Source organism: Podarcis melisellensis (genome assembly GCF_964234715.1).
Source record: "Podarcis melisellensis genome assembly, chromosome: 10".
Lineage (NCBI taxonomy): Eukaryota > Metazoa > Chordata > Lepidosauria > Squamata > Lacertidae > Podarcis > Podarcis melisellensis.
In genome coordinates, this window is record NC_138542.1 from 34,910,449 (window position 1) to 34,936,374 (window position 25,926).

Sequence of the window (25,926 nt, forward strand, 5' to 3'; positions counted from 1 at the left end):
CTATGAAGTGCCTTGGACTGATATGATCTGTTTTCTCTGAGTGCTGGATTAGGGTTTGAACCAAATATTGTGGTCAGTGCACACCCTTAGTTATTGTGTATTTGAATGATGCTGCATGAATGATTTTCTTAGTAGTAGTTGGTTATATTGTCCTACTGCTCTGTACTATGTACTTATTTTAATTAATTCTACTACCTAAATGACAGTATACTTCCATGAACTTTGTCTGCATGCCTATATTTTTGGTACTGTGTGTAATCACTGCGGTATATCATTTGTTCTGTCTTCTACGTAATCATGGAATAGATACTAAATTGTCTTTTTTCAGCACTCTTTTCATCAAGCTTGTGTGAAATATACGGCATCCTTAAGTTTATTCACACACACCTTCCTCTTCCTCTGTATTTGTGCCCCCCCTTTTAACTGATTATTGTCTGACAAGGTTGTAAAATTTCAGTTCTCCTGATTCCACCTGCCTGAAATGGCTTGTTGCTCCATGACAATCATGCCTGATTTCACTTTAAGTTTTATTACCTTTTATGTAATAAAACCTTCTAATGAAAAACAACAACAATCCCTGACCACCTCCAGATCAGGAAGTCTTCATTTCTTGGCTGCGTATCAAATAATATCCCACAAAATCCCACTTTGTAATGGGCAAGGATAATAGTGCTAATTTACGCTTCAACACAAACAAAATGTATCTTCTCTGTAGAGAGGCCCAGTTCATTCTCTGAAATGGATAATTACAGAATAGGAATTTCTCCAAGACACAAGTCGTGCTTGATCCATAATGGCATTTTAATTTTTGCATTGCTCTTAAAATTCTCTAAAAGCCTTGTGTGGATAGCACAGAGCTCTCTATATGCTGGCTGACAACCTGGAAACGCTTCCTGGAACTTGCAAGTTTGTGATGCAACCACCACCACCTAAAAACACAACAACCCTTTCTCCAAACTTTGCACCCATCCCACCCTATTTGAAGGCATCTGCTGCCGCCATCCCTGCACACACGTCTCAAACAGTTGGAAAAAAGACCTTGGAAGTTTCAGCAAAGCACACTAATTTATTGCCTCTAGCCTAAAAGAAGTTCATGATACAGTGTATGTGTATTTGTGGTATACAACATCATTAACACAATGTTACATTGGGGCCCAGAATTTTGTTCAGAAGCTACCTCTCATACGTCCTTCTTTTCCTTTCACTTTCTTCTATTAGGTTTAGCAGGTTACATAAATTAGTTAGGTTACATGAAGTAGAGCAAAAATAACTTGCAGGATGTTTGTCAGGTCCCTGGAAATTCTCTGGGTGGACAACTTACAGTTGGAACTTACAGTCGGTTCTAGACAGAAATGTAAAAGGTCAAAGGGGCACAAAAGTTGCATGGGCAGGTGTCATTTTGAATATTTCAGAAAGCAACAGGGCACAAAATAAAGGCTACAAAGGTTTAGATGAGGGATGTAATCATGCCTCAGAAGATTATGGTAAAAATAGAGGATCCAGCAAGTTTCAGAATTTTCAAACCAAACTTTTAAACTACTAGAACTACTGCTGGCTGCATCCATCCAAAGTTACAAAAATACATTGATTTCATTGAAAGGGTTGAATCTTTCTCACTGAAAACTCTAGTACTTAAAGGGTCTTACTTTTTTTTAGCAAAGAGTTGTTGTTTTTTAATTTCATTGTTAATTTTCAGGGCATTGCATATGTCACTTCCAGCAGCAAACTAGTAATGTGAAATAAAATGGTGTTTAAAACATAGAAATCACAGTGAGATTTACATAGTCCACAGTTAGACTATGCACTGTGTTGATAAGTCCCAAATTACAAAGGAAATGCTACTAAGCTTCTAAAGTCAGCTAAAGTCACTGATTGAAGCAACAGCAAATATTCTTTTTGGTATCCTGTATTAGTTGGTGTTGCGTTGATCATATTAATTGCAAATGAAACAAGAAATGTATCTTTCATATAAACACTGCCTTTACAATAGTCTACACCAGTTCTGAAAGCACAGACAATGGATGCAGGAAGATGGCTAATATAACCATTTGTCTCCTATTTTGCCCTTTAAGGCTAGATCAGTTTAATAAATAACTTTAGCATCATTTTCGTGCAAGGCACATCTGTAAGGTAATATTTCTGATTCTGAATAGAACACTCAGCAAAAGGAAGAAAATAACATCTGTAGGATCTGAAGTTCTCGTTCACAGCTGTGAGCTATTCTGATCTCTCCCATTTGCAGAAGATAAAACACAGAAGGTGAATTGCTAAGGAAGCGGTGATGAATTTTAAGCACACACATGGGAGCCAGACAGGCTAGTCCACAAGTTGATTAAGCAGAAACACGTACATTTCCCCCAATTCTGCTTCAACTTCAATAGAACCAAATTGACTATAAGCCAAATAATCTTACTGAACTGGGTTTCAGGAAGAGTGGAAGGAGACAGTGGCTCAGTTTGCATGTCCAAGTAAGTGGCTTATGGTTTACCATGAGCACAGCAATTGCTCTTCTCTAGCCAGCGGGAGCAACACCTCATGATCCCTAGCATAGCATTACATCAAACTGGAGGTGGTAGTTTGTTTTGATCAACAAACCATGATCGGAGCAAAACAAACTATGATTTCCAGTTTCAATACAACACTAAGGCACAGTTTGTTGCTTCTGCTAGCTAGAGGGGTGGAATGAAGTATGAGCCTTTTGCAAGTTCACAGTAAACCATTAACCATGGTTTACCATGGGGCGGTCAATCCACAGGATATATGCAGCCAAACATGAGAGGCGGAGTGTGTGATCTGTGTGCACATGCGCACATGCACACGCACACACTTGTTGCTTACTTCTTCCTAGAATTCACTCAAAGAATGAAGAAGTATCTATTTTTCTCAGGTGTTTTGAACCGAATGCATCAGGAGTTGCTGCTGATCTTAAAATTGTTATTAAAGCTGGTCGCAATGCTAATCATACGTCCACTGCCTTTAGATGCCTTGTGTCAGTTGCCAACATGATGGGATTTCTAAATAAATAATATACAGGCATCCCACCCCCACTTATGTGGGGGTTATGTTCTCAGACCCCATGTGCATAAGTGAAATCATGTGAAGTTGGGAGCATACCACTTTAATAGGGAAGGTGTGGGGGGAGGTGGGGGTAGAGACTGACACATCCTGGAAATCGCCCAGGCCGCTGCCTGTCCTGTCTTGAGCCTGTCTGCCTACCTGAGGGGATCTGGTGTGTGCAGCAGCGGTAGCTGGCCATGGACGGTCAAGGCCAAGAAGGATACCCAGCAAAACTGATGCCAGGATAGGAGTGTGGATTCTTGTCAGAGCGTTGGAGATTGGGGAAATGTGTCTCCCACCCTGCGCCACTGGTTGATTGAAGGCCTTCTTCCCTCACTAGGGTAGCAGCACCCAGCAAGGGAAGGCCAATCTATTTATTTTACTGCAACCCATGTAAACATGGTCATGCATGAGTTGGATGTGCATAAGCAGTGTATGTGTGTGTGTGCCTGTTTATGTTTTATAAGATGTGAATGAGCTAACTGGCAAAAGTCTCAATTTACCTGCCTCCTACAGTGACTTAAAAAAAGAGAGAAAGAACTAGGAAGTATTGGACTGTCTAATCCTATGTTTGTCTATTCAGAAGCAAGTCTCACTGTGTTCAGTGCGGCTTGCTCCCAGGAAAGTCCACATATAAGATTAAAATGCGGACTAAAATGTGGCCCCAAGCAATACACCATATCATAGAAATAGTTGTTTGCTTCATTCAAAATAAAATGGAGCACCTGTGTTCAAGGAAATATTCACATATGCTTGGCAGAAGACAAGAGGCCAAGAGTTGATGGGAACATATGGATCTTCCCTACTTATTTGTGGATGGACTAAATGTAGGTTTTCCAACAAGGTAGAGAACAGTGGACTTTGATCTTTTTCTCTGTTGTGTTGCCAGAAAGGAGGGGAGTGAATCAAATGATTCTTTAGCTCAACTCTTCTTACTGTTAGAATCTGGGCCATCTGATTGCTTATTTTTAAAGGTTATGTGAAAGGGTATGGCGCTATGGGCAGGACTTTCAGATATTTGTGGCTAACTGAGAGACAGTGTTGAAAGAGGACATGTAGAACAACTTAAGTTTGAGTTCAAGTGCATAAACTTTGAATGTAGCACTGAGATTAGAAACGAACAATGAATGATACGTTTTGTTTCTGTATTTCACAGGCATAAATGTCTTTCCTAATGAAGAAAGCAGAAAAAGTAGGAGATAGAGTCTGAATATTATTAAACATAGATTAACCTCAAGAAAATAAAGACTGATTCATCTGTTTTTGTGAAGATGTTGCTAAAGTGAAACCATGTGGGTTGCCTAAATTATGTGGATTTTTTTCCACACCAGAGTTGCTGGCTTCCAGGCAGGCATGATGCTGAAGTAGGAAGGAATCACTTTTCTTTTGTAGGCATCATTGGAGTAGCAGGAGATCTGCCACATTCTACTCTAGTAAATGAGGTACTGGCCTTACAAGTGAGAAGTTCTGTACTGTGCACTCTGTACAAACTCAGGTTCTTCTAGCAGCTGTTCTAGCAGTGGTTCTCAACCTGTGGATCCCCAAATGTTGTTGGACTACAACTCCCATCATCCCTGAGCTCTGGCCTTGCTAGTTAGGGGTGATGGGAGTTGTAGTTCAACAACATCTGGGGACCCACAGGTTGAGAAAGGCTGTAAGGTTTCCCTTCTTATTGGTAGCCTTCTATGCCTCCCTCCCAATAAACTTCTCCCTAAAGATTGGGGTGTGTAAAGATAGCTGTCAGGATGGAAAATGATCACATCTGCCCAAGATGTGCCTGCAGAACCAATATGCATGCATGGAAGGGCTTCTTTGAGTTCCTGTCCATCCCGTCCACACCCACACACCTTTCGGAATTCCTCCCCCCCCTCCAATTTTAAGGGAGCAGCTTATAGTTGTCTCTCCCCCGCCCTTGAATTTTAAAGGTGCAGCTTATATTTGGGTGTGGCTTGTATTCAGGCCAATACAGTACTTCTGAGTACTCTCAGCTTTCACACTGTTTCTTCTGCTCTGGGTTAGCCTAGTGTCACCATCAGAGCATAAATATTTCGCATGTCATTTTAGAAGAGCAAGTAACACTCCCTATTTTTATTGGGAACTGGTCATCTAAGGGGCATCTTATCGTATGATTTTTTTTGTTTTTTTTGTTGTGATAGTTTGCATACATATGCCTGCAACCATGCAGAGATAGATATGGACCAGTGGTAGATGGGTAATATTTTTACTGCAAAAAGGACAGAAACACAATGAACCCATGTGCTTCTGAGTTATAATGTAGCCTTATTGGAGTTCACTGATTCACCACTCTTGTGTATGCAAAGTCATGGAGACTGTATGTGTATAAGGAACCCTCCCCTCCACAAAAGATAGCCATATGAACTAGTGCTACTTCTTCCAATCAAGATTCATTGTGGTATTCTTTATTTAACCCCATTTGTAACTCAATGAAATCATACTTGCGTGTCTCCAAGGGTCATACTGCTAAAGTAAGCTGAACTATTCTACATCTGTATTGGGCCATTAAACTGTCTCAATCCTTTCCCCATTTCAGTAAGCACTAATAGCTCCCCTCACCTGTTGTTTGGGATGTAATTTTGTATGAGTTGTCTTGCAATCCTTCTGTGTAGGAATTTCCATTGACTGTAAGAAGATCTGTTGGTGATAGCAAAGTTGATTGACTTCAAAGTATCTCACTGCTGTTGCCAAACGGGGCCAAGACTTTGCTCATGACTGCAACAGATGTTTCTGCTTTTTTTTTTTTAAAGAAGAAATCCGAATGGGAACCTTATGGAGCAATTTTCTGTACTCTAGTCCAGAAACAAATGCCAGCATAGCTGTGATTTTGAAACTCTCAACCTAACCCACAGTAACAAAAATTGGTCAGCATCAAAGAGCTCTGGACCAATATGACGAGAAAAAAAACCCTTTTCAAAAGATGAAAGTATTAATTTGCCACCCTACCAGCTTCTTGGCAGATAACCAGCAAACTCCTATTCAGTTTCAGATCCCTTAAATTGGCAGGTAGGTTTTTTTGGGAGGTGGAGGAAGCTGAAAGAGCTTAGAGTTCAGCAGAAAATTTTACAAATGCATTTCTTTTGCCATTTCAATTGACAGAGGCAGCTGGGTATGTGATAATTGGGTGCACAGACACTGGCCCCATCTTCATGGACGATCTGATGGCATGCCCTGTCTAAGAACTATTTAATTGTTGATGTGATTTCACAAGTCATCATGTTCTACATCATGTTGTGCATGCCAGTGGCTGGGGATTGCAGGTAGGCCGATGCTGTTGCGCTCATGTCCAGCTTGGAGACTTAAAACGGGCAACTGGCTAGCCCGAGAACAGAATGCTGGAGCATGAAAATGTTAACATTTTTGAAAATAACAGCAGCAGCAGCAACAGCAGCATGTAGAATTGTTCTTTCAGTGTGTAGAAGGGATACAACTGGATGGGCTATGGAATGCATACCCAGACCATCCTGTAATGGCTTAGTTCTGTAGTTGTGCGTGTGTACCACACATGGGGGAATGGACTCTGGTGCTGTTCTAGCTGAATTCTTCTTTGGTTTTCATGTTCATGAAATCTGTTGTTTTTCATAAGCTTTGTGTGCTGTCTGCATTATCAAGCCAATATATAAATTTTGTCATTGTGCAGGTGTTGGTCCTAACTCATTTCAATAGTTTCATTAATTTTTTCCGGTTGTATTTTGTTAACCTATTAGATGTTCATTAATTTATCTATCCCCATGTTCAGGTGCTCAATTCTCAGATCCTTCCCATAAGCCAAATCTACACCCCCCCTCTCATACACACCCTATCCAATTAATGGCTTCATTATAAGGCTTAACAAAGAGACCGCCTCTTAAATCAGTTTAACAGTGGCATGAAGCATCCTGACAGCTCCTTTATGTATAATAAAATGAGATAGATTTACAAACTGGCCCAATACACCTGTGGTTCTACACACTCACAGTCGGGCAATGATGTATAATGTACCTTCTAAACACAACATATATGCAGGTGATTTTTTTATGAACCACTTAGCACAATGATCTCATTACCTAGAATATTCCTACTCCTATTTAGCAAGCATTAGTTCACTCTCACAACAGCCTTGCAAGGTAGGCTAGTACTTTTCCTATGACACACCAAGGCAGAGAATAGTGATGTGGATAAAGTCCCACAATGATTAATGGTAGAGATGGATATTGAACCTTTAGCTTCCCAAATCTCTGCCTAGTGGGCCATGCTAGCTGTCATAACTATTGTGAGTCTGCATAACCTATGTCTGCATAGAAATGCATTTGATTGCATTCCTGATCGTATTTGTACTTAAGTCTTCTTTTGTGTCTGAGCAGGTGAAGTCTGAGGGAAGTCTCAGTTGGTGGGATTTCCTCAGCCATCTTCACAATGAGATAAGATTCAAAGTCAAGATGTTGCTCATTTTGCTTGATGAAGGCCTCTTTCCACAGCTTTTTTTTTTTTAAAAAAAACACACACACATAAGTAACATGAAGTTTTAGACATTGTTAGATGACTGAATTGTCAACTATTTTGACAACTGCCAAAACGAATATGATATTTTGAAAGGTGGCCAGGGCAAAACAACAACAAAAACTGCCATTAATGGAGATACTTCCTCCCTCCCCTTAACCTTTGTTCTTAAATGTGTTTAGCATAGCAAAGGCAGACAGTATCTGAGATTCAGCATCCATTGCTAGCCTGTGTGAACTTAACCTGATTTCATGGGAGGAACAGTGAATGAAGTATTGTAGCTTATGGCTGTCAGCAGTGAAAAATAGTTGGGAATGGGACAAACAGCTTCTTAGCTGTGATTGTTTCCGGCTAAAACACTTCTAACAGCTGTTTGCTTTGGCCATGAGTTGGATTTCATTTTTTCCCCTCCTTCAAAATGATTTTTTAGACGTTGTGGGCTGGTTATTTATGTAATCAGGAAGAGGTCTGTGATTCCAGTGTTGTGGACTCACTGCTGTTTAGACAGTTGGGATACAAGGATGTTCCGCCTTCTGGCTTCTCTCTCTCTCTCTCTCACTGTTTCTTTCCGCTAATGCATGGCAATGCAACGGTGTAGGGAGATGAAACAGCAAATTTATGAGTGCTTTAATCCCAGACAGGCGGCTTTGCAGCAGTTACCTTGAAGAAAAGTTCACGCCTCAAAGGAGTGTTTAGTCTTACACAGTCACTGACTTAACTAAATGCTGTTTGTGCGGGAGAGCAAGAGCAGAGATGAACGAAAAGATTTGCCTCTTTTTGAAAAAACCGACATATTGTTTTTAAAACTTTCAAAAGATGACTGCAACTTTTGTTTAAAGCATTTGTTCTGGAACTCACTGAAGCTAAAATCTACCCGGCTGAGGTCAGAAGCAATTTTCTTTTTGGCAGAAAGCGGAGACGTTTATAAAAGCCATGCCTGTACTTGGTGTTGCCTCAAAGCTTAGACAGCCACCTATAGGGTCAAAGCCTGTTCATACTGCCCGTCCGATACCAAATCTTGGCACAAGCAGGTCACAGCAATATTCATCAAAGTCTCTGGAGCTTCCTAGGGCAGAGAGCTCAATGCTTTCTTGTCAGTTTACATTAAAGTCAGCCTGTGATTTTGGAGAAGTAAAAGCACTCCAAGGAAAAAACAAGGAGACAGAGGATAGCAAGGTTAGTTCTGAATTTTACCTGCAGATCTGAACTTTGGGGGGGGGAGTGACCTACTTATGCAATGCTTGTCTAATAGTGTGGTGGGTGTGAGAATTGTATACAGTGAGCTAATTTTGGGAGTGAGTGATTTTAATTTTTATTCTGCATGTTATTTGCACTTCAGATCTTATCATCCCATGCAGAGGCTCAGAGAAGCAGAGTTGTGAAATGATGTTGGTTAAGGAAATATTGATGTTTGGCGGGTGTGCATGTACTGTATTTTAAGAAACACACTGTTCCCACGCTCATCCTGACTCCCAAAGGGAAGTTGCTTGCTAACTCAATAACAACAAACACTCTTGGTAGTTTGGGTTTTGTTTTGTTTTGTTTCTCAACCCTTATTGCTTTATGTAACTGAAAATATATATATACATCCTAGCATAAAAATTTGCCTGTGTGCAAAAAAGCTTTCTATTTTGGCTACCTCTGTTTCTGATATTCCAGAGTGCTCTGATTTATAGTGACAAATCTAAGATTTCTCTCCAGCATAATGTAGTTTGGAGAACTGAAACAATTTTTGTTTGTTCAGTGAGAATCATTGCTATTTCCCGAGCTTTGTTATCTTAGAATAGTAGTACAGTGGTACCTCGGGTTAAGTACTTAATTTGTTCCGGAGGTCCGTTCTTAACCTGAAACGGTTCTTAACCTGAAGCACCACTTTAGCTAATGGGGCCTCCTGCTGCAGCTGCGCCGCCGGAGAACAATTTCTGTTCTTATCCTGAAGCAAAGTTCTTAACCCGAGGTACTATTTCTGGGTTAGTGGAGTCTGTAACCTAAAGCGTATGTAACCTGAAGCGTATGCAACCCGAGGTACCACTGTACCAGCAGAATTCCATTTGCTTTATCTGATGTATCTTGATGCATGTTCTTAATTTAATAGTACAGGTTTATATTTCTTTTGGATTGCAGGCATTAGGCATATTCTGTCAGGACATTATCATGGGAAAGCCTCATTAAAACAAAATCGGGGGGGGGGGGGGAGCAGCAAAGAGCACCTGGCTTAGGTCCTGTTTGTCTCCACAAGGTGTAAACCAGAACACATCTTGGGAAAACGTGCTCATACAAATTATACACAATTCTGTGGCAGTATTTTAAAATAAACCTTGTGATAAAAAACCAGGCAAATGTTGGTCACAGTATTCATACTTGCCTGCTGTTAACTAGGAGATGAAGTGATGACTTGGGAAGGCAGTAGCTGATTTGCCACAAACTCTTTGGAACTTAGTATGTGTTACTAGTCTGTGTTGAAATGTGGTGTACAGGTTTTGCCACATTCACCAATGTGCAGTAAAGTTCAGAGAATGCTCTTTTCGAAGCTTCCCAGTGCCCCTTATTGATTTCAGCTTTTTTCCTGGCCAGAAACAACCACCTTTTTTCTTCTCCACCAAAAGTTTTAGTTGAGTATCACTATCACTAAACCTTTGCATGCAGTATAGAACATATGCTGCATTTTAGTTGTAATGGAGTCCTGCATATTTCTTTGCTCTTGATACATTTGAAAGAGTGTAAAAAAAATGTTTTCTTTAATATTATTCCTTCCCAAGTTACCATGGGGAAACTCTTTTCATTCTGAACATTATTGTTTGGCAAGATGGAGAGAGCATTGAATTGAAAAGGTAACTTCCTGAGTCTTTTATTTAAACTGAATACAGGTTTGACTTGTTTTATTGCTGGTACATGAAATTTTTTCTGATTTCCATAAGAAAAGCTGCTGATAGAAATGGTGAAAGTCATAAACAATCCAGAGACCTGTAAGCATACGTATGTCACATGTATCTTAATGGGATGTGCATTTTCTAGATCTGGATTGTGTCCTTAGTCTGTACCTTGTACTGGGGCTGGAGACATTGGCAACATCTTGTTTCTTTGCACAGCATTTTATTGCTGGAACTCATGACTGGGCTACAATGCTCCCTAAGGGGGACATTGATCTATAATACATGTTTTATAGAGTCCACAATGCATTGCTGTTCTACATTGTGAATGTATTTCAATGAAACACACCGTGAGCCTTTGAAATTATGCTTCTGTGCTTGGTTGATTGTGCCCTTTAACACCTCTTAAATCAATGGCCCATTTGACAAGCAGCTTCATAGACCCAGGTCATGAATCATTGATGTTGCCTTGCACAGGCAAGCAGTGGGCTGGATGAAAAGGTGCCTTTCCATTGGTGGAAGGAGACCTTTCATTCACAGAAGGGCTCTTCTTTGACTTGGACCCAGTGGAGTTTCCATGAATGGAAGTTAGTGGAGTGCTTGCCAACCCCCACAGCAGATCTTCAACAGGCTGCAAGTGAAACCTAACAAGACCCAGTTCCACAAGTGTGAATTTGCTTATTAACTCTGAATTGAACTCAGTGGCTTCTGCTGTAAGCTATAGTAGAAGGAAGTGTCCATGCACCTTAAGGGATTTCCCCATCATTTCCACAGGCAAAGTAGTTTGCAATATTAGCTGCAGGCTTGGCCTGAGGTTCAGTTTACTCCTGCACTTATAGGCATTTTCCTCTTTAGGTAATCATATAGTTCATTGTATTTAAGTTTACTAAAGTGGCCTTTAGTTCAACCCAACCTACTGTGTCTGACTCCTTATTTGGCCATTGGGTCGTAAGCAGCCCTGGGTCAGGCACTCAAGAGGTGCAGTGACAGGAGGGTGTGGAAAGCCACACTTTCCATGAGGGCTTTTCAAACAGCCCTACCCTGCCTGTGCCAAGGTGAGCACATAGACTGAACAGGATTGCACCTTCCCCCTCACCAGGTGATGAGCAGATAGTGCAATCCTGCTGGCTGCAGGAGTCTGCTTTGCCTGCATGTTTCCCACATGTAATGTGCTGGGAAAGCAGCATGCAGATGGAAGGCTCCGCTCACCAGTGATGGTTATCCATACTTACAATAAGCAACTGATAAATAATTTGTCCTCAGATGGAAACATGCAGCAACTAACATTGCCAGATGAGGCCAGACCTTACATATTTTTGTGCTGAGGAGATGTAGAATTGTAGACCAATAAGGGTTACAATCAATAAAGCAGCCCCTTTAAGTTAATTTGTGACACTAAGTGTATTTACTTGATGTATACCATGTTGAAATTTGTGGGACTTCTATATAAAAAGGTTAAAGACTGAAGCATTGTCCTGTTTATGTTAGTGACACTGAAGTCAATTGAAGCAATTGCTGTAAATCAGCTCAAATTGAACACAAATTTAAATACTTGGTTAATCTATGTTGTGCTGTTGAATTGCAATTTGCATTTGAAATATCCGCCTCTGTTGTGTTTTTGCAATGGGGGTGGGGTGGGGGTGGATTTATTACTTTTGCTGCACTCAGTAGCTTTCCTGGCTATGGCTCCCATGAAGCATTTGTGCCTACTTCAAATAAAATATATTTACTCCCAGTGCAACACCAGCTGTAACACATGCTATACTCTAAACATATATTGATTTTATTCTACGGCTGTTTGCTGAGGTGTTGAGTCTTGAATTTTCTGCTAGATATCCCATCCCATACATGCAGAGAAGAGCGCTTCCAGAATACTCTAAAAAGTGCTGTTATTAAACCAGTTTAAGTCTGCAGTGCAGATATGCCCAGAGATAAAACTTCTGTTGCTTCTTTTTGCTTTATCCTTGTCAGTAAAAAAAAAAAAGGTATGGCTAACTAAGGCCACATTCAGACATGCAGTTATTGCCTTGGTTTTACTGGCTACGATACTAGTTCTTCTGTCCTGATTTCTAAAGTTCATTTGACACTGCAGTACCTTGTTGTGTCCTGGAATGGTAGCTTTATGATTAATTTACAACTGGTGGCACTAAATTTTAAATGACTGGGGGGGGAACTGTTTTGCAGGTATACTACCCCACTTTTTGTCAATACAAAACTTACATGCTTTTCCGAGTTAACAGCGTGGCAAATGGATATTTTCAGGAAATAAGAGAGACATGAATGCTAAATTTCACCTAGATTCCACTAGATTCCCAGAAGTAGCTTTTATATCATGTAAATGATCACATAATATATGAAATTAAGCAGGTATGGAAATGTTGTGAAGATGGAATAAAGTGCCATCTGAATGCAGCATAATTTGCCATGCAGGAAGTATGAGATTTTGGGAGATGCTGTCTTTAACATTCCACTCATTAAATTCTGCTTAAGCCAACCAAAATGCTTACCCTGAATTTCAGAACCACTGTCCTTTTACTGTGGTTTCACTTTGGATGCATGAAACTACAGTTAAATTGTTTGGTAGTTATTTAATGCCGGTCTTCTGCTGATCAAGTGCAACCTTAGTAGTAGATGGGACACATACAGAAATTACTTCAGCAATAAATCAGTGGTAATTATTTAGTGTGGATGTTGAGTTGTCATTAGGGTTAATGCTCCTCCAAGTTATGCTATGCAGATGTGGACTCAGCGCTATTGCTCCCCAATGCTCCAGTCATTTTGTAGGTGAATTTCTTGGGAATTAGCAAATGCATTAAACATATGGCATTCCAAGTGTATAGTGCTATACCTTTAGGAATGTTTCCATTGACACAGATCAGATAAAAGGCCTTTCACTCAAAGTGTAATGAATACCTTCTCAGAATTTCCGAATGCAAGAAAAATCTGCTTGTGTTTGGGCAATTATGGAATATAATTGGATATGTGGGAACTCCTATTTTTGAGGGGAAAATGATGACTCTATCTGTTAAAGATAATGGAAAGTATGAATTAATCATCTGGTTTACATTTATCCTTGGCTCCTGCTTCCAGGTTCCAGTTTGCTATTTTAAATGCATTGAAAATGCAACTCTAGCAATTGCTAGAGTTGTTAACCTTTCTTGTAAGAAAGGTGTAATGATTAACATGTAGGAAATCCTTGGTGCATTCCTTCTGTAGCTTGAAGTGCTCTGAATTCCAAAATAAATTTGAATTTTCTGCATCTCAATATAGTACATCATTTTGCCACCCAAATGTTTTCTCCACAATCTTTGTATACTGTCCTCCTGAATTGTAGAGACTTTTGACACCCCAGTTGGCTTCCAGACTTCATTGCCAAGTCTGGCTTAAAATACAGCTGCAGGAATCAGTCCATGGCTACCCAGAAGCTCCTCTTTCTTAGATATGCTGTGCTTGCAGTATTTTTAAGCTCCCAACTAATATGCAAGGTAGGACTGTCATATCTGTCTTATATCTATCTATCATCTATCTTTCTATCTATCTATCTATCTATCTATCTATCTATCTATCTATCTATCTATCATCTATCATCTATCTATCTATCTATCTCTATCTATCTATCATCTATCTATGTATCTATCTATCTATCTATCTATCTATCTATCTATCTATCTATCTATCATCTATCTATCTATCATCTATCTATCTATCATCTATCTATCTATCTATCTATCTATCATCTATCTATCTATCATCTATCTATCTATCTATCTATCTATCTATCTATCTATCTATCTATCTATCATCTATCTATCTATCTATCTATCTATCATCTATCTATCTATCATCTATCTATCTATATCATCTATCTATCTATCTTTCTATCTATCATCTATCTCAACTATCTACCTATCATTACACAAGTAGTATGTCCCTTCTGCTGCTATTTGGGCACATCATTTTGAAACTTGAGGAAACTTATTTTAAAGGATATATATATATATATATATATATATATATATATATATATATATATATATATATATATATATATATATTTCTCTGAAGTGCTACCCAGCTCCTTACTGCATCCTTGGGTTCCCCAGAGGTACCTGTTTTTTTTGGGGGGGGGGCACACAAGTATAACCATCCCCTTCAAACTCTTCCCCCAGCTTATCACTTTCCTTCTCTTCCAAACCACTTTTTGGTCAGAAGGAAGAAGGCACACGTGGACAAACTTTGTTCCACCACATCTGCACAGTCTCTATATGAAACCTCCTCTCTTCCATGGATCACTAAACAAAGATGAGCCTGCTTTCCTCTTCTTACAGCACTAACTTGCCATGCAGTTATAGTCCTTGCTGCGGGAGTAGTTGCTATTTCTGTTCATAACAGTTATTTACTTTCTATGAATTTTAAGTTGCTGGGCTGGTTTTTTTGTTCATTAGCCTCTTTTGCTTTTATTGGAATGAAAATTCACTGAAAGATTGCATAACACATTGAAATTCTCAGTCAAGGAATTCACAATGTTTTGTCTGGTAAGTGCAAGTAGATAATCCCCTTGTGTGAAGTGTGCTGCTTTCTGGTGGCTCTTATGCAAGCACTGTATAAACCAAGTGTAGAGGTTTTGGAAAATAAGCGAGTCAAATCAAAGGGAAGCTAATCCTCAAGTGGTTAAGGCAGGATCATACAGTTTGTGGGTATAAATACTGAGAAGCTGCCAGCTAATAACCACGTCTGCAAGTCTGCATGTATAAAACATGAGAGAAGCTATAACAAAGTGCAATATTGATCGTGATGCCTAGGAGATGACTTGCATGCTGTTTTGCTTGTAAATGGCTTGTTCTAATCTAATGGTTGGGCATGGGTGATTTCAAAATACAGTCATACCTTGGAAGTCGAACAGAATCTGTTCAAGAAGTCCGTTTGACTTCCCAGACATTCAAAAACTGAATCACGGCTTCTGATTGGCTGCAGGAAGCTCCTGCAGCCAGTCAGAAGCCGTGGAAAACCTGTAGGATATTCGGGTTCCAAAAGAATGTTCACAATCACTTCTGGGTTTGTGGCGTTTGGGAGCCAAAACGTCCGAGTTCCAGGGCGTTCAGGATCCAAGGTATGACCGTATATGGCACTTGGGTGGAGCCCAGTTTAGATTAGGGATGAAGTTCCAATTGGAGCTCCAGAAGAGAATGAAGATAACAGCAAATACTTTTTGTGGCTGATGTTGACGAACATGTGTAAGCATGTGATTGTGTTCCAAAGTAGAGTAAAGGAGTGACACAGGAAAATGGGTGTGAGAGCAATCCTCACAGCTGCTTCTGCCAACTTGGTGCTACTGTGCTGCTGTCCATCTTGCCTGCTTCTGCTCAGCAGAATCTGTGTGGGACAGTGACAGAAAAACACACTCGTGTGCTCTGCATTCCTTCCTATGCAACACCATGTGAAATAATGAGCTGGGGTTGAGTTTTGTAACCTGGCCTCTTAGGGCACATGCATAATTTATCGCAGCTTAATTATGTTCACTAAATGGAAATGCTGTTACTTAATTTGCATTCGTGCACACACAATTGTAACATTTCTCAAAATGTTATGGCAACCAGCTCCAAATTTTGGCATCTATACACACATATATTCCCACTTCTGCTTGAGCTGATTTCCTCCCCCCCCCCCCATTGGTCAGCAATACTAGATCAGGGAATAAGACTTCCTGATTTCCCCACCACACAAAAAGAAATGTGTGGGCAGTTTTCCTGAACCTCCCTGACTACCTTTCTGCCCTGATCTTCTCAGATATTTCAGATAGCATGGCTTGGTTTCTCATTAGGAAGATTCGCTTTCAACACTAGTTCAAAATCATTATTCAGCTGAAAATGTCCAATTAATACAGCTGCAGTTAATCTGGAAAAGGAGTTCAAGAAGAGGCAATGGAATCTCCTGAGCCCCAAATATTGTTCAGCAAAGCTGCATTCCACATTTCTAGCACCTGGCCTAGCATCTTGATGATGCTGTGCTGGACTCCCAAGGACTTGGCAGCCTCTGCTTCCTGTTGTGCTTCAGAGTTTGATTTATAGGACATCTGTAAAACCACCACATATTAGTAATCAGGATAGTCATGCATAGAAAGCTTGACTTCCTATCAAGTGTTGCTGAATGCTTTCATCCAGCAGGAAAGGTCTGTATGGCTCATACATGATTTAGGGTGAGTAAGGCATAAATCAGCACACAGGACTTTTACTCACCACTAACAGCAACAATGGGATTTCCTGCCAAGGCATGCCAACCAGTAAACAGGATTTTCTTCTGTGAATATAGCTTGTCCATTTAAAATAATGTAAAAGAGTCTCCAGTGGATCATATCATTTATAAATAGTAATTGTTACCTTAAACAAAACAACAGTGTGACCATGTTGTAAGACTTTATAAGAGATCTGTAATTGAATTCAGAATCTGAGTGCAACACAGTGCAAACCACCGAGTGAGGATTTTGTCTTACCCATTATAATGAACAAAAATCTTCATCTTGATTGGAAAACCAGTCAGTAGTTACACACATTACTGGAGAATTCTTGAAAGAGGAGCAAGAAGCTTCCCTGGAGTGGTTTTGGGATGCATTTGCTTAGCTTTGCCCGGACTGTGATTAGTATTCAGGACTAGGAGTGGGGAAGAGTTAAATGAGTTAAACTAATAATTGTACATTCTGCACAGCTGCAGTGTCTCATTTTATGTTTCAAGTTGCAGAAGAATCTCTCAGGGAAACAATGCTCAATCTGTAATTTGCTAGGCAAATTCATATTCCAAGCCAGGAAACTGAAAAGTGCAAGCTTCAAAGCACCAATGCTTCTTGGTTCTGCAAGAAAGAGCTAAAGGAGTTGTACTTTCTCTGTGGGTGCCATAGCAATAGCGTGACATTTCAGAGTTGTAAATAGCTTTACTTAGAAAGAGCTTGGTTAAGGAGGAAGAGGAAAGGCTAGTCAGAACAGAATCCAGGAAACTGGGCTTTGCAACTGACCCTGAATATTGTTACTCTCAGCATTTCTTTAAACACAAAACAGGAATGATGTTTCCTTTTATGAAGTGCATCTCTAAGCTCATTGGTAGAGCCTGCGGTTTGCATGAATGAGGTTGCTGAAAGGAAAAGAGCTATTTCCAGCCCAAACTGACAGTGCTGATCTAGACAGACCATTTGCCTGAATAGGTATGGGACAGCTCCTTATTTAGAAGAGAACCTATTGATTGGCGGTAAATCAGTTCAATAGCATAGCTGCTTGTTTAAAATGAATGTGCCTCCATACCCCTGATTTATATAGCTTATTTCCCCACAGCAATTAACTTCCCAGATGTGAGGCTGATTTAGGTTATTTAATAGCACTGGGCAAGTCCAATGTCTCTTTCTGTAGGAAGCAAGCAGAGGAAAGCTTGTGTGAAATCTAAGTCTGCACTGTTATGCCTAATTCCAACCATCCACATGGGGTCACTCTGATCTCTGTGCTGAATGCTGTTACCCCAGACTAGCAGGGTCAGTAAGGGTGGCATTACTGTGGCACAGAACCAACAGCAGTGGCACCAAAACTGCTGCACTAGCTGGTAACTTATTCTGTGAGGCATTTCCTTCCTTCCTTTCCTTCTCTCCCTCCCTTTTTCTATTTAGCAGGACTGTATTGAAGGAAGCAGCCTTATGGCAATAATCACCTCTATTTCTGGGCATGCTCCCAGACTAATTTATGCCATTGAAAATTAGTTGTAGTGTGCACCTTGACTTAGCCTTGAACTTAGATCAGACACCTCTACCTGATAGTCCCTGGTGCCCTCAGAGTCACTTTTGTCAGGAGTCCCAAGGAGACAGTGTGTAGGCGCTGGGCGGATCAAAATTGTGGGGAGGCGGGGGGATTGCCTGTTGATTCCCCTAGGGAGGGTTCAATGGGTCAGGGCCTCAATAGGTTTAAGAGACATCTTAGGAGGGAGTTACAGATGACAAGTCAGATCCCAGGGAGCATCCCAGCAGTGTAACATCACCTAGGTTCACTGTGCTTACTTCAACTCCCGATTTCTGTGCTAGCCTTGCCTCCTCTGTTGCCTAGGTCACAGAAGCGCCAATGCAGGTCAGGTCCAGCCAACCTGGAGGAGTTCCTCTTTGCTTGCGCAGTCTAAAGAACAGTTCCACTTGCCATGCTGAAGTTGTGCCCACCTCGTTCCAACATAAAGGGACCCAAGGGGGCATGCCAGCTTGCTTAGCTTATAACCTTATTCTGCCTATGTATCGTACTGATTTGAGTGCTAAAGATTTGGGCAGAAACCATACTCTGAGTTTGAGTTATTCATTCTCCAGTGATAGCCAGGTCAACCTTCAATTCATATGCACATATTCACACCACCACACACCACTGACATTAGACTTCAAAGAACCCAATAGAGTAGGTTGCCATTTGGTTGTACTGTGTGTGAGGCGCCTACGACAGCTTCTTCTGTTTGCAAATGAGCCCCGGACCCAAAAAGGTTGGCAAACTATGACTTAGATTAACCTTGATTCTTCAGAATCTTAGCAGAAATCTCTTCTAACTTTGAATGCTCGGAAGAGTTCAATTTGCTGGGAAGTTTGAGGCAAATATGCAGTGGTCATTATTACTGTATAATTCTTGCTTTCACTCCATTTCCCCCACTTCTTCTCTTTAGTAGATCTTGATTAGTCAGTCCTGGGATCATTTCCCTCACTTTTCAAAAGTAATAATAGTATACTAGCACATTACAACAAGGCACAATAATTGCATTGATCCAGAGATGCAGCAAAATGGGATGGGACTGATAGCATCGTATTGTAAATAATTCTCAAGCATACACTAAAAAGTATGATGGTAGTGGTAGTGAAAAGTACTTTCACACATCAGAAACTTGCTAAATTTTATTCCAGATTTTCTTGGAACATATGCAGATTTCTGGGTGTCAGCTTTACAGCTTTCCTGTGAAAGTGGTTTTCGAAGATAAGACAATTTAAAAAGCTTAGGAAGCAGTAGTGCAAAAGCAGCCCACGTTATATAGATGAATTATAGGGTTGCCATGTGTCCTCTTTTTCCAGGACATGCCTTCTTTTTCAGGGGTAAAATGTCTGTCCAGGTGGATTTTTTAAATTTGCCAAATTGTCTCTGGTTAGACTCTGGATGAGACATACAAGATTACTGGTGGTTGAAGACTTGCTTTCCTCTTCTCCTGCCCACCCCCTCAGCAATATATCACAACTATTCAAAGTTTTTTTTGGAATGCACTTCCCTCCTTCAAATTAGACTCTCCACTTGGTTTTTTTGGGCTGACTCAGAGTGCTTGGGTTTGTTCTAGATTTTGAAATTCTAAGTGAGGCCCTCCTGCCCCAGTTTGGTCAGGGATAATATTGAGCTCAGAAAAATCACAGTGATGTCAACACAAAAATTAAGCATGCCCATCACCCTGCAATCCTTAGGAAAAGGTTGCACAGAACTCACTGGGCTTTGCTTCTGAGTAGATGTGTTCAAAGTTGTACTGTGAATTTTTTTATGGTGCAGACATTTCTATGGTGTTTTTATTGCATATTTTCAATACTGGATTGCATATTATATATGATATGTTGTGATCTGCCCTGTGTTTCAGTTTTGCAGGAAGGGCAGAGTATAAACATTAATAAACAAACAAATATGACATATATTCAAACAAACAAATTCTGCAAAACTCTTAGTGTGAATTTTAAAAATGTAGTATGTAAAAAAACACAAACCTTTAAAGATAGAATCTGTGGATACTATTCAACACTAGTTCTATTCAAAGTAGACTCATTTAAGTTAATGAATATAACTAACTTAAATTCATTAATTTCAGTGGGCTTACTCTTTGTATGATTAGTATTGAATACCATCCTAACTGTAAGAACAATTATCCAATAGCTTACTCATAAAAATTAATGCAAACAAAACTTGTATTTGTATGTATGACTGTGTTTCCCCAGTACATGAAATGCCGCATGTAGATTTGCAGAAGGAAACAATTTTGAGCTTTTCCCCCACCCACACCTCAAAGGGAAGCAATTTGTGTATCAGGAACTGTGCTGAGTTGTTTTGTTACCGTGTGGAGTTAAAAAAAGGAAGTACCACAAAACTATAGCTGTTAGAATGCTGGATATTTAGATTGCTTTCTACTTTCATCTTTGGGAGCATATGTTTTTGTTACTGTGAACACTATATTATTGTGTTTTTCCTCAACCACTGGGAATAATCCAAATTGGCACACAACTGACCTTAGCTTCCTGACCACAATATGGTACAATGTGCAGTTTTGTGCCTGTCTGTTTCTGCAGTGCAAAATCCAACACGTTTATGAACGAACAGCAGATGAGGAGAGGATATTGCATCTGACTGTGTGAAAACTCTGAGGAAATGCTGATAACTAAAGCAGCCCTTAAGTTCCATCTTGAGGAACTGAATCTGCCTTGAAATTTCATTCCCAGTTCTTGGCTGGAACAAATACTGGCTGTTTTTATTTTATTTTGAGGAATGTCAGAATTTAAATAGTAATTTCTGTGAAAGGTTTTTAAATACTATGGTTGTTCTCACCAGGAAACAAATGTTTTAAGGGATATGTAATGCTAACATGTAGATAGATACAAATCAGTCTGGTAACACAACCTGAAGGCTTTATTTGTTCCATAATAACCAGTGATGTAGAGATGTATTAACCATCATATTAAACATTCTATAGAATAAGGGCATAGGTAAATTTATAGTTCCTGCTGTGAAGATGACTTCTGGTGATATGATGTGGGAGAAACCATTCAGCCATGTTGTCTAAGTAAATTTAATTTGAAGTATAGCTGAAATATAGACCTTAACTATCTAACGTAGGTTTGCATCAGTGACCTTATCTATCTAACATAGACTTGGATCAATGAATGGTGGAATATAGTTATAGCTAATTTTGACTGGGTTGGGTCCATGAAGGGATAAGAAAAATAGATCCATATTTAGCAGTCCAAAGGCCTTCCTAAACAATCACTCAAAGATTATGAGGAAAATTTAAAAAGTTTGAAGTAAAATGTTATGAAATTGCTATGTAAATAGAGGATCAAGTGTTCTTTTTGTATTGTACTGCTGTCCTGTGAGTAGTAAAGCCTAACTGTCATTTTTGTACACTAGGTATAACTTATGCAGGGGTCAGGTACCCCCAGAATTGGGCCCCATGCAAGATGGAGGGCTGCTTACTTAGCTTAGGAAAGGAGGCAGGAGGGCAAGAAGGAGTTTTGGGAAGGAGGGAGGACTTCCTTTTGGTCAGAGTGGCAACACAAGGCAGTTGTCCAAAGGAAGCATGAGGACAGCAGGGGAGGCAATTGTGTAACATCTTTACTGTGGCTTGCTCATCAATATACTCACCAGGAGTATCACCAGACTTCATGGAAACCTAAAGTAAGCCTGCCAGATAAAGATAAGCTGTTTCAAGAAGCTGGAATACCAACATGAGTGACAGCTGAGAAAAACTGCTTAAACTTGTTGCCTTCAGGGGAGACCCTGACCAGACGGGGTCCTTCAAGTCTTGTTATCTGAGTCATTCTTGGAGATCTAACTACTTCGGTTAGGAAATGGTAACTGGTAATTGAGGCCTTTGTTGAGGAAAGAATAGAGAGCTTAATAATGAACCCTGGTTCAGACAAACACTAAGCCACACCTTGGCTTAGCAGCATAATAGCAAAAAGGACCAGTGAGGATTGGTGTGGCTGTGAGCTCCACTACAGGAGCACACAAGTTTGCAAGATCTGCTGTGCAAACCAGGCCATACTTTTTTTATTAGAAACCTAAGACAGTAGCAGATTTTTAAAAAGAGATTAGTAGCTAAGGTATATTTGTAATATATGTGGAGGAAAAGTTGATAGCCAAATCTTCCAGATTTGGGGAGGCTGGGCTGCTTCTAAAGGTCAGCAACCCTCCACAGTTGGGTCATACTGATGGGATAAAAACCCAGCAACTTTTTCACTTAGAAGAAAGCTGTCCAGGATAAACTGCACTGAGGAAGCAGTATCAGAACAAGAGAGGCACCACAGAGAAACTCCAAGATCCCTTAACCCCTTTCTACACTTTGATTGAAGAGAGAATAGGGCTGTCTTTATCTTTTGCCATTGCTCTGTGGGAAAGGGGTAGTGGTGCTTGTTTGAATGGCTGGTTTGTGGATAGAAGCCGCAGTTATTGAAGGAGTTCTCCACCCAAAACAATTTCTTGTAAAGGACTAATCATAAAATGGTTTTAGATTCATACAATATGGGAGCAGGGGAATGTGTTCTCTATTGAAATTTGTTTAGATTATTATTGGCTTTGCTAAAATTGGTGGTTGTAGGTTTTCTTTGGAGCCAACATTATATTCTTGATTAAAGCCTTAGAAACCCCTTGATCAGAAATTCTGGAAGCTGATGCTGTGTTAAAAAAAAGGGGGGAAGCCAAAATGTAATGCATCTCGTTTCATAGGTTATAGTTTACAAAATGCTCAATCACAGTATATGATAGGACTCTTCTTGGTGTCGCTGCAAAACTCTTCTAGGATTAAGGCAGGTGGCTCCCTGCACAGTAATAAACATGGAGTACCCAAACGTATATGCCATTCTGGGATTCCTTTCTGTAATTATGAAGGATACATTGAGGTCAAATTCTGAAACGTGATTTTTAATCCATTCAGTTCAAGAAACCATTAAGTTTCTCAACCCTAATTCACTCCTGCTTGTCCTGCTTGAGTATAAAATACAATCTACCCAATCTATTGTTTTATCTGTTTAAATTTACATTCTGCCCTTCCAAGGGCAGCATGAGGTCAGTGACATGAGGTCAAGGAAGATTTGCCCCTTACAGAAAAGGAAGATCCCAGGATATTATAGGTTTAAAAATGTTAGACATTGATAGCATACTACACACACACATATTACTCCAGAAGGCTCAGCTGGAATTGACTCTGATGCCTAAAACTTGAGAACTTACTACTTCAACAATATCACCACCAATCCATTGTGGTTTTACACCACTATTGCAATACCCTGCCAGAAACGAAGGCTCGCATCCATTGGCTTGGATGGGTTTCTGAAGGAAAGTGCTGATCCAAAGCGTTTTGCATATTTAAAAAGCCAAGTTTTTTAAAATGCAAACTAAGTTATAGGAAGATACAATTTCTGTAACAGAATTCTCAGATGTTACTAAACTACAGACCACAATTTGAAGACCTCCCCACTTTTCATTCAGTATCTTACACAGCCATTCCCTTTCCATTTGTGACCAAATTGTTTTTCAGTGCCAGCTACAGAAATTGCTTACATTGATACGCTGCATGAGGCAAGTGTTAATGTGACCAGCTGCTTTTGGTACAGGTTTCTAGGCATCTTTGTACAGAGGAGATGAGAAGAACATTGCTATACTATGCCTTGAGATTTGTTCCTTTCGTTCCCCACCTCTCAGCTGGAGCTGGCAAATCTGACATGCCAATGATCTTTTGATATAAAAAGAATATAATGGGATCTAACAGCAGAATAGCAAAGTCCCAATGAAAATATCAAATATGTGTCATACTGTTAAGGGTTAATATTCTGGGACCCAGAATATATTCTGCTCTGTTCTGTAAAAAAGGGAGAAAGGAGTGACTTAACATTACTAATGCTATCCTGGAGTATTTCCAGATGCTGTCTAGCTTTTAGAGGTACAGCGTCAATTGCAATGGACTTTGCACATTGCTAGGGCTTTCAAAATTTTGGTGTGTGTATATTCTGCTGTGTTCCGAACAAATGGGTGTGAAATAGCTTCATGGGCAAGAAGGTTGTGTCTCCTTTCCCCTGCTTCCTTCCAAAAGAATGTTTGATAAATACTTCCCATCTCAAGATCTTTCTTTGTTTCTCTCTCAACACATGTGAAGCAAATTTCCAACTTACGGCACAAACACTGAGATGAGTAGTTGGCAGCTCACTTATTCTGGGGGTGTAACAGTAGTTTCATCTGCTGTGCAGTTGTGGTGCTCTCTCCAAACCATCAGGACCCTGTGTGCAAAGCTGTGTGCCTGGAGATTCCCTACAGACCTTCTAAGGAATGCATATAGGTCAAAGGCTGGAGCCCCCTGTCACCTGTTGTGCAGAATTAATTGCAGACTGAACTGCAATTCTGCTAAATCCAACTAGGGTATCAATAGACAGTAAACTTGCGCTGCTCCAGATGTCATAGGACTAGAATCCCCATCATCCCTGACTATTGACCATGATGGCTGGAGCTGATGGGAACTGAAGTCCAATAATGTCAGGCTAAAACCTGGGATAACAACGTTCAACCCTCTTAGCAATGAAGTTCACTTAGCCCTGTCACTATCTCTCAGCCAACCTACCTCCCAGGATTGATGTGAGAATGAAATGAAGAGGAAGACAGCCATTGATAACATTTTGAGCTCCTTGAAGAAAAGGTGGGATATAAATGTAACAATAAAGAAAATTGTAGAGCTACAGGTTCCCCATCCCTGTCATAGATGCTTCACTTCTCATTCCTGTTTACTATATGAGTTGCAAGCACTGATATTATGCTGCTTGAACAAAGTTATAAAGCCCAGTCAGATTTGAATATGAACTTCACAGCACAGTAAAATGGCTCTACTGATTGGGCAACCTGTTGACATTCTAAAGGATAAGAATCGCCTTTTACAACTGAGATGTTGCATTCGCTGCAGCTACTAAAGTGATAACAACACAAAAATATACCTTAACAGGACAAACAACTATTGATTAGTATAATCACCAGTATGCCTTACAACCTCTGATATGCAAATGTTTCCTCCTCCTTTGCACTGCTATATTAACAGGAGGAATGAAAGATGAGATTAAAAAGTAGATTACAGACAGATAGACAGAGCAAATGAATCTTTTTTCAATGACTCCATGAAATGACCTAATGCTACAGCAGACTTTTTTTTCTTTACCAGTGTCTATGGGTGTGTCTAAAATAGTATTCATTAATAGATTACACACACATATACATTTATATACTGACTTTTGAGTCCTATGAGATCCACCAAGGCACAACAATAAAAATGGAAATTAATAAAAAAAATTACAATCCAATTAAAGCCTACTGAAATGCCATGCTTGGTGGACATGTAAAAAGGCTAAAAAATATTGGATACAAATACATCCACTTTCCCCTCATTAGCTACTTTCAAGTGAATGGACAGTGGATGGAATAACTGCTGAGTGACTTCATCCATTGTTGATACATGCGCATACTTCCCACTTAAAAGCAGGTGCATCTTTAGGGATCTAAGGCTGCAATTATATACCCATTTACTTAAAATGAACCCCATTAAACTTAATGAGTTGTTTCTAAGTATACATGTATTGGATTTTTACTCAAGATCATACTTATTTAGAAAGGAAAGGCACTCCTTTTCTGCAACCTGACAGAATGGTGACTGTAAAGTTGCCTCAGAATATACGGTAATACTAAATTGGGACCTACACCAGAAGATCAAAGTAGTTACTGTGTCTGCAATA

The 25,926-nt window shown here is 39.9% G+C and overlaps 1 protein-coding gene across 10 annotated transcripts in view; it reads left to right on the forward strand.

Annotated features, from left to right (window-relative positions):
- NAV3 (neuron navigator 3) overlaps window positions 1-25,926 on the forward strand; it is a 430,775-nt gene that overhangs the window by 199,490 nt on the left and 205,359 nt on the right. For 2 of the 10 annotated variants that reach the window (XM_081929096.1, XM_081929087.1), the window contains exon 1: window positions 8,086-8,727. The exons of the other annotated variants lie outside the window; for them this stretch is intronic. In XM_081929096.1, the coding sequence (XP_081785222.1) occupies window positions 8,485-8,727 (243 nt within the window). In that variant the 5' untranslated portion in view covers window positions 8,086-8,484. Of the gene's footprint in view, window positions 1-8,085; window positions 8,728-25,926 lie in introns of those variants that run through there. 10 annotated transcript variants of the gene reach the window in all.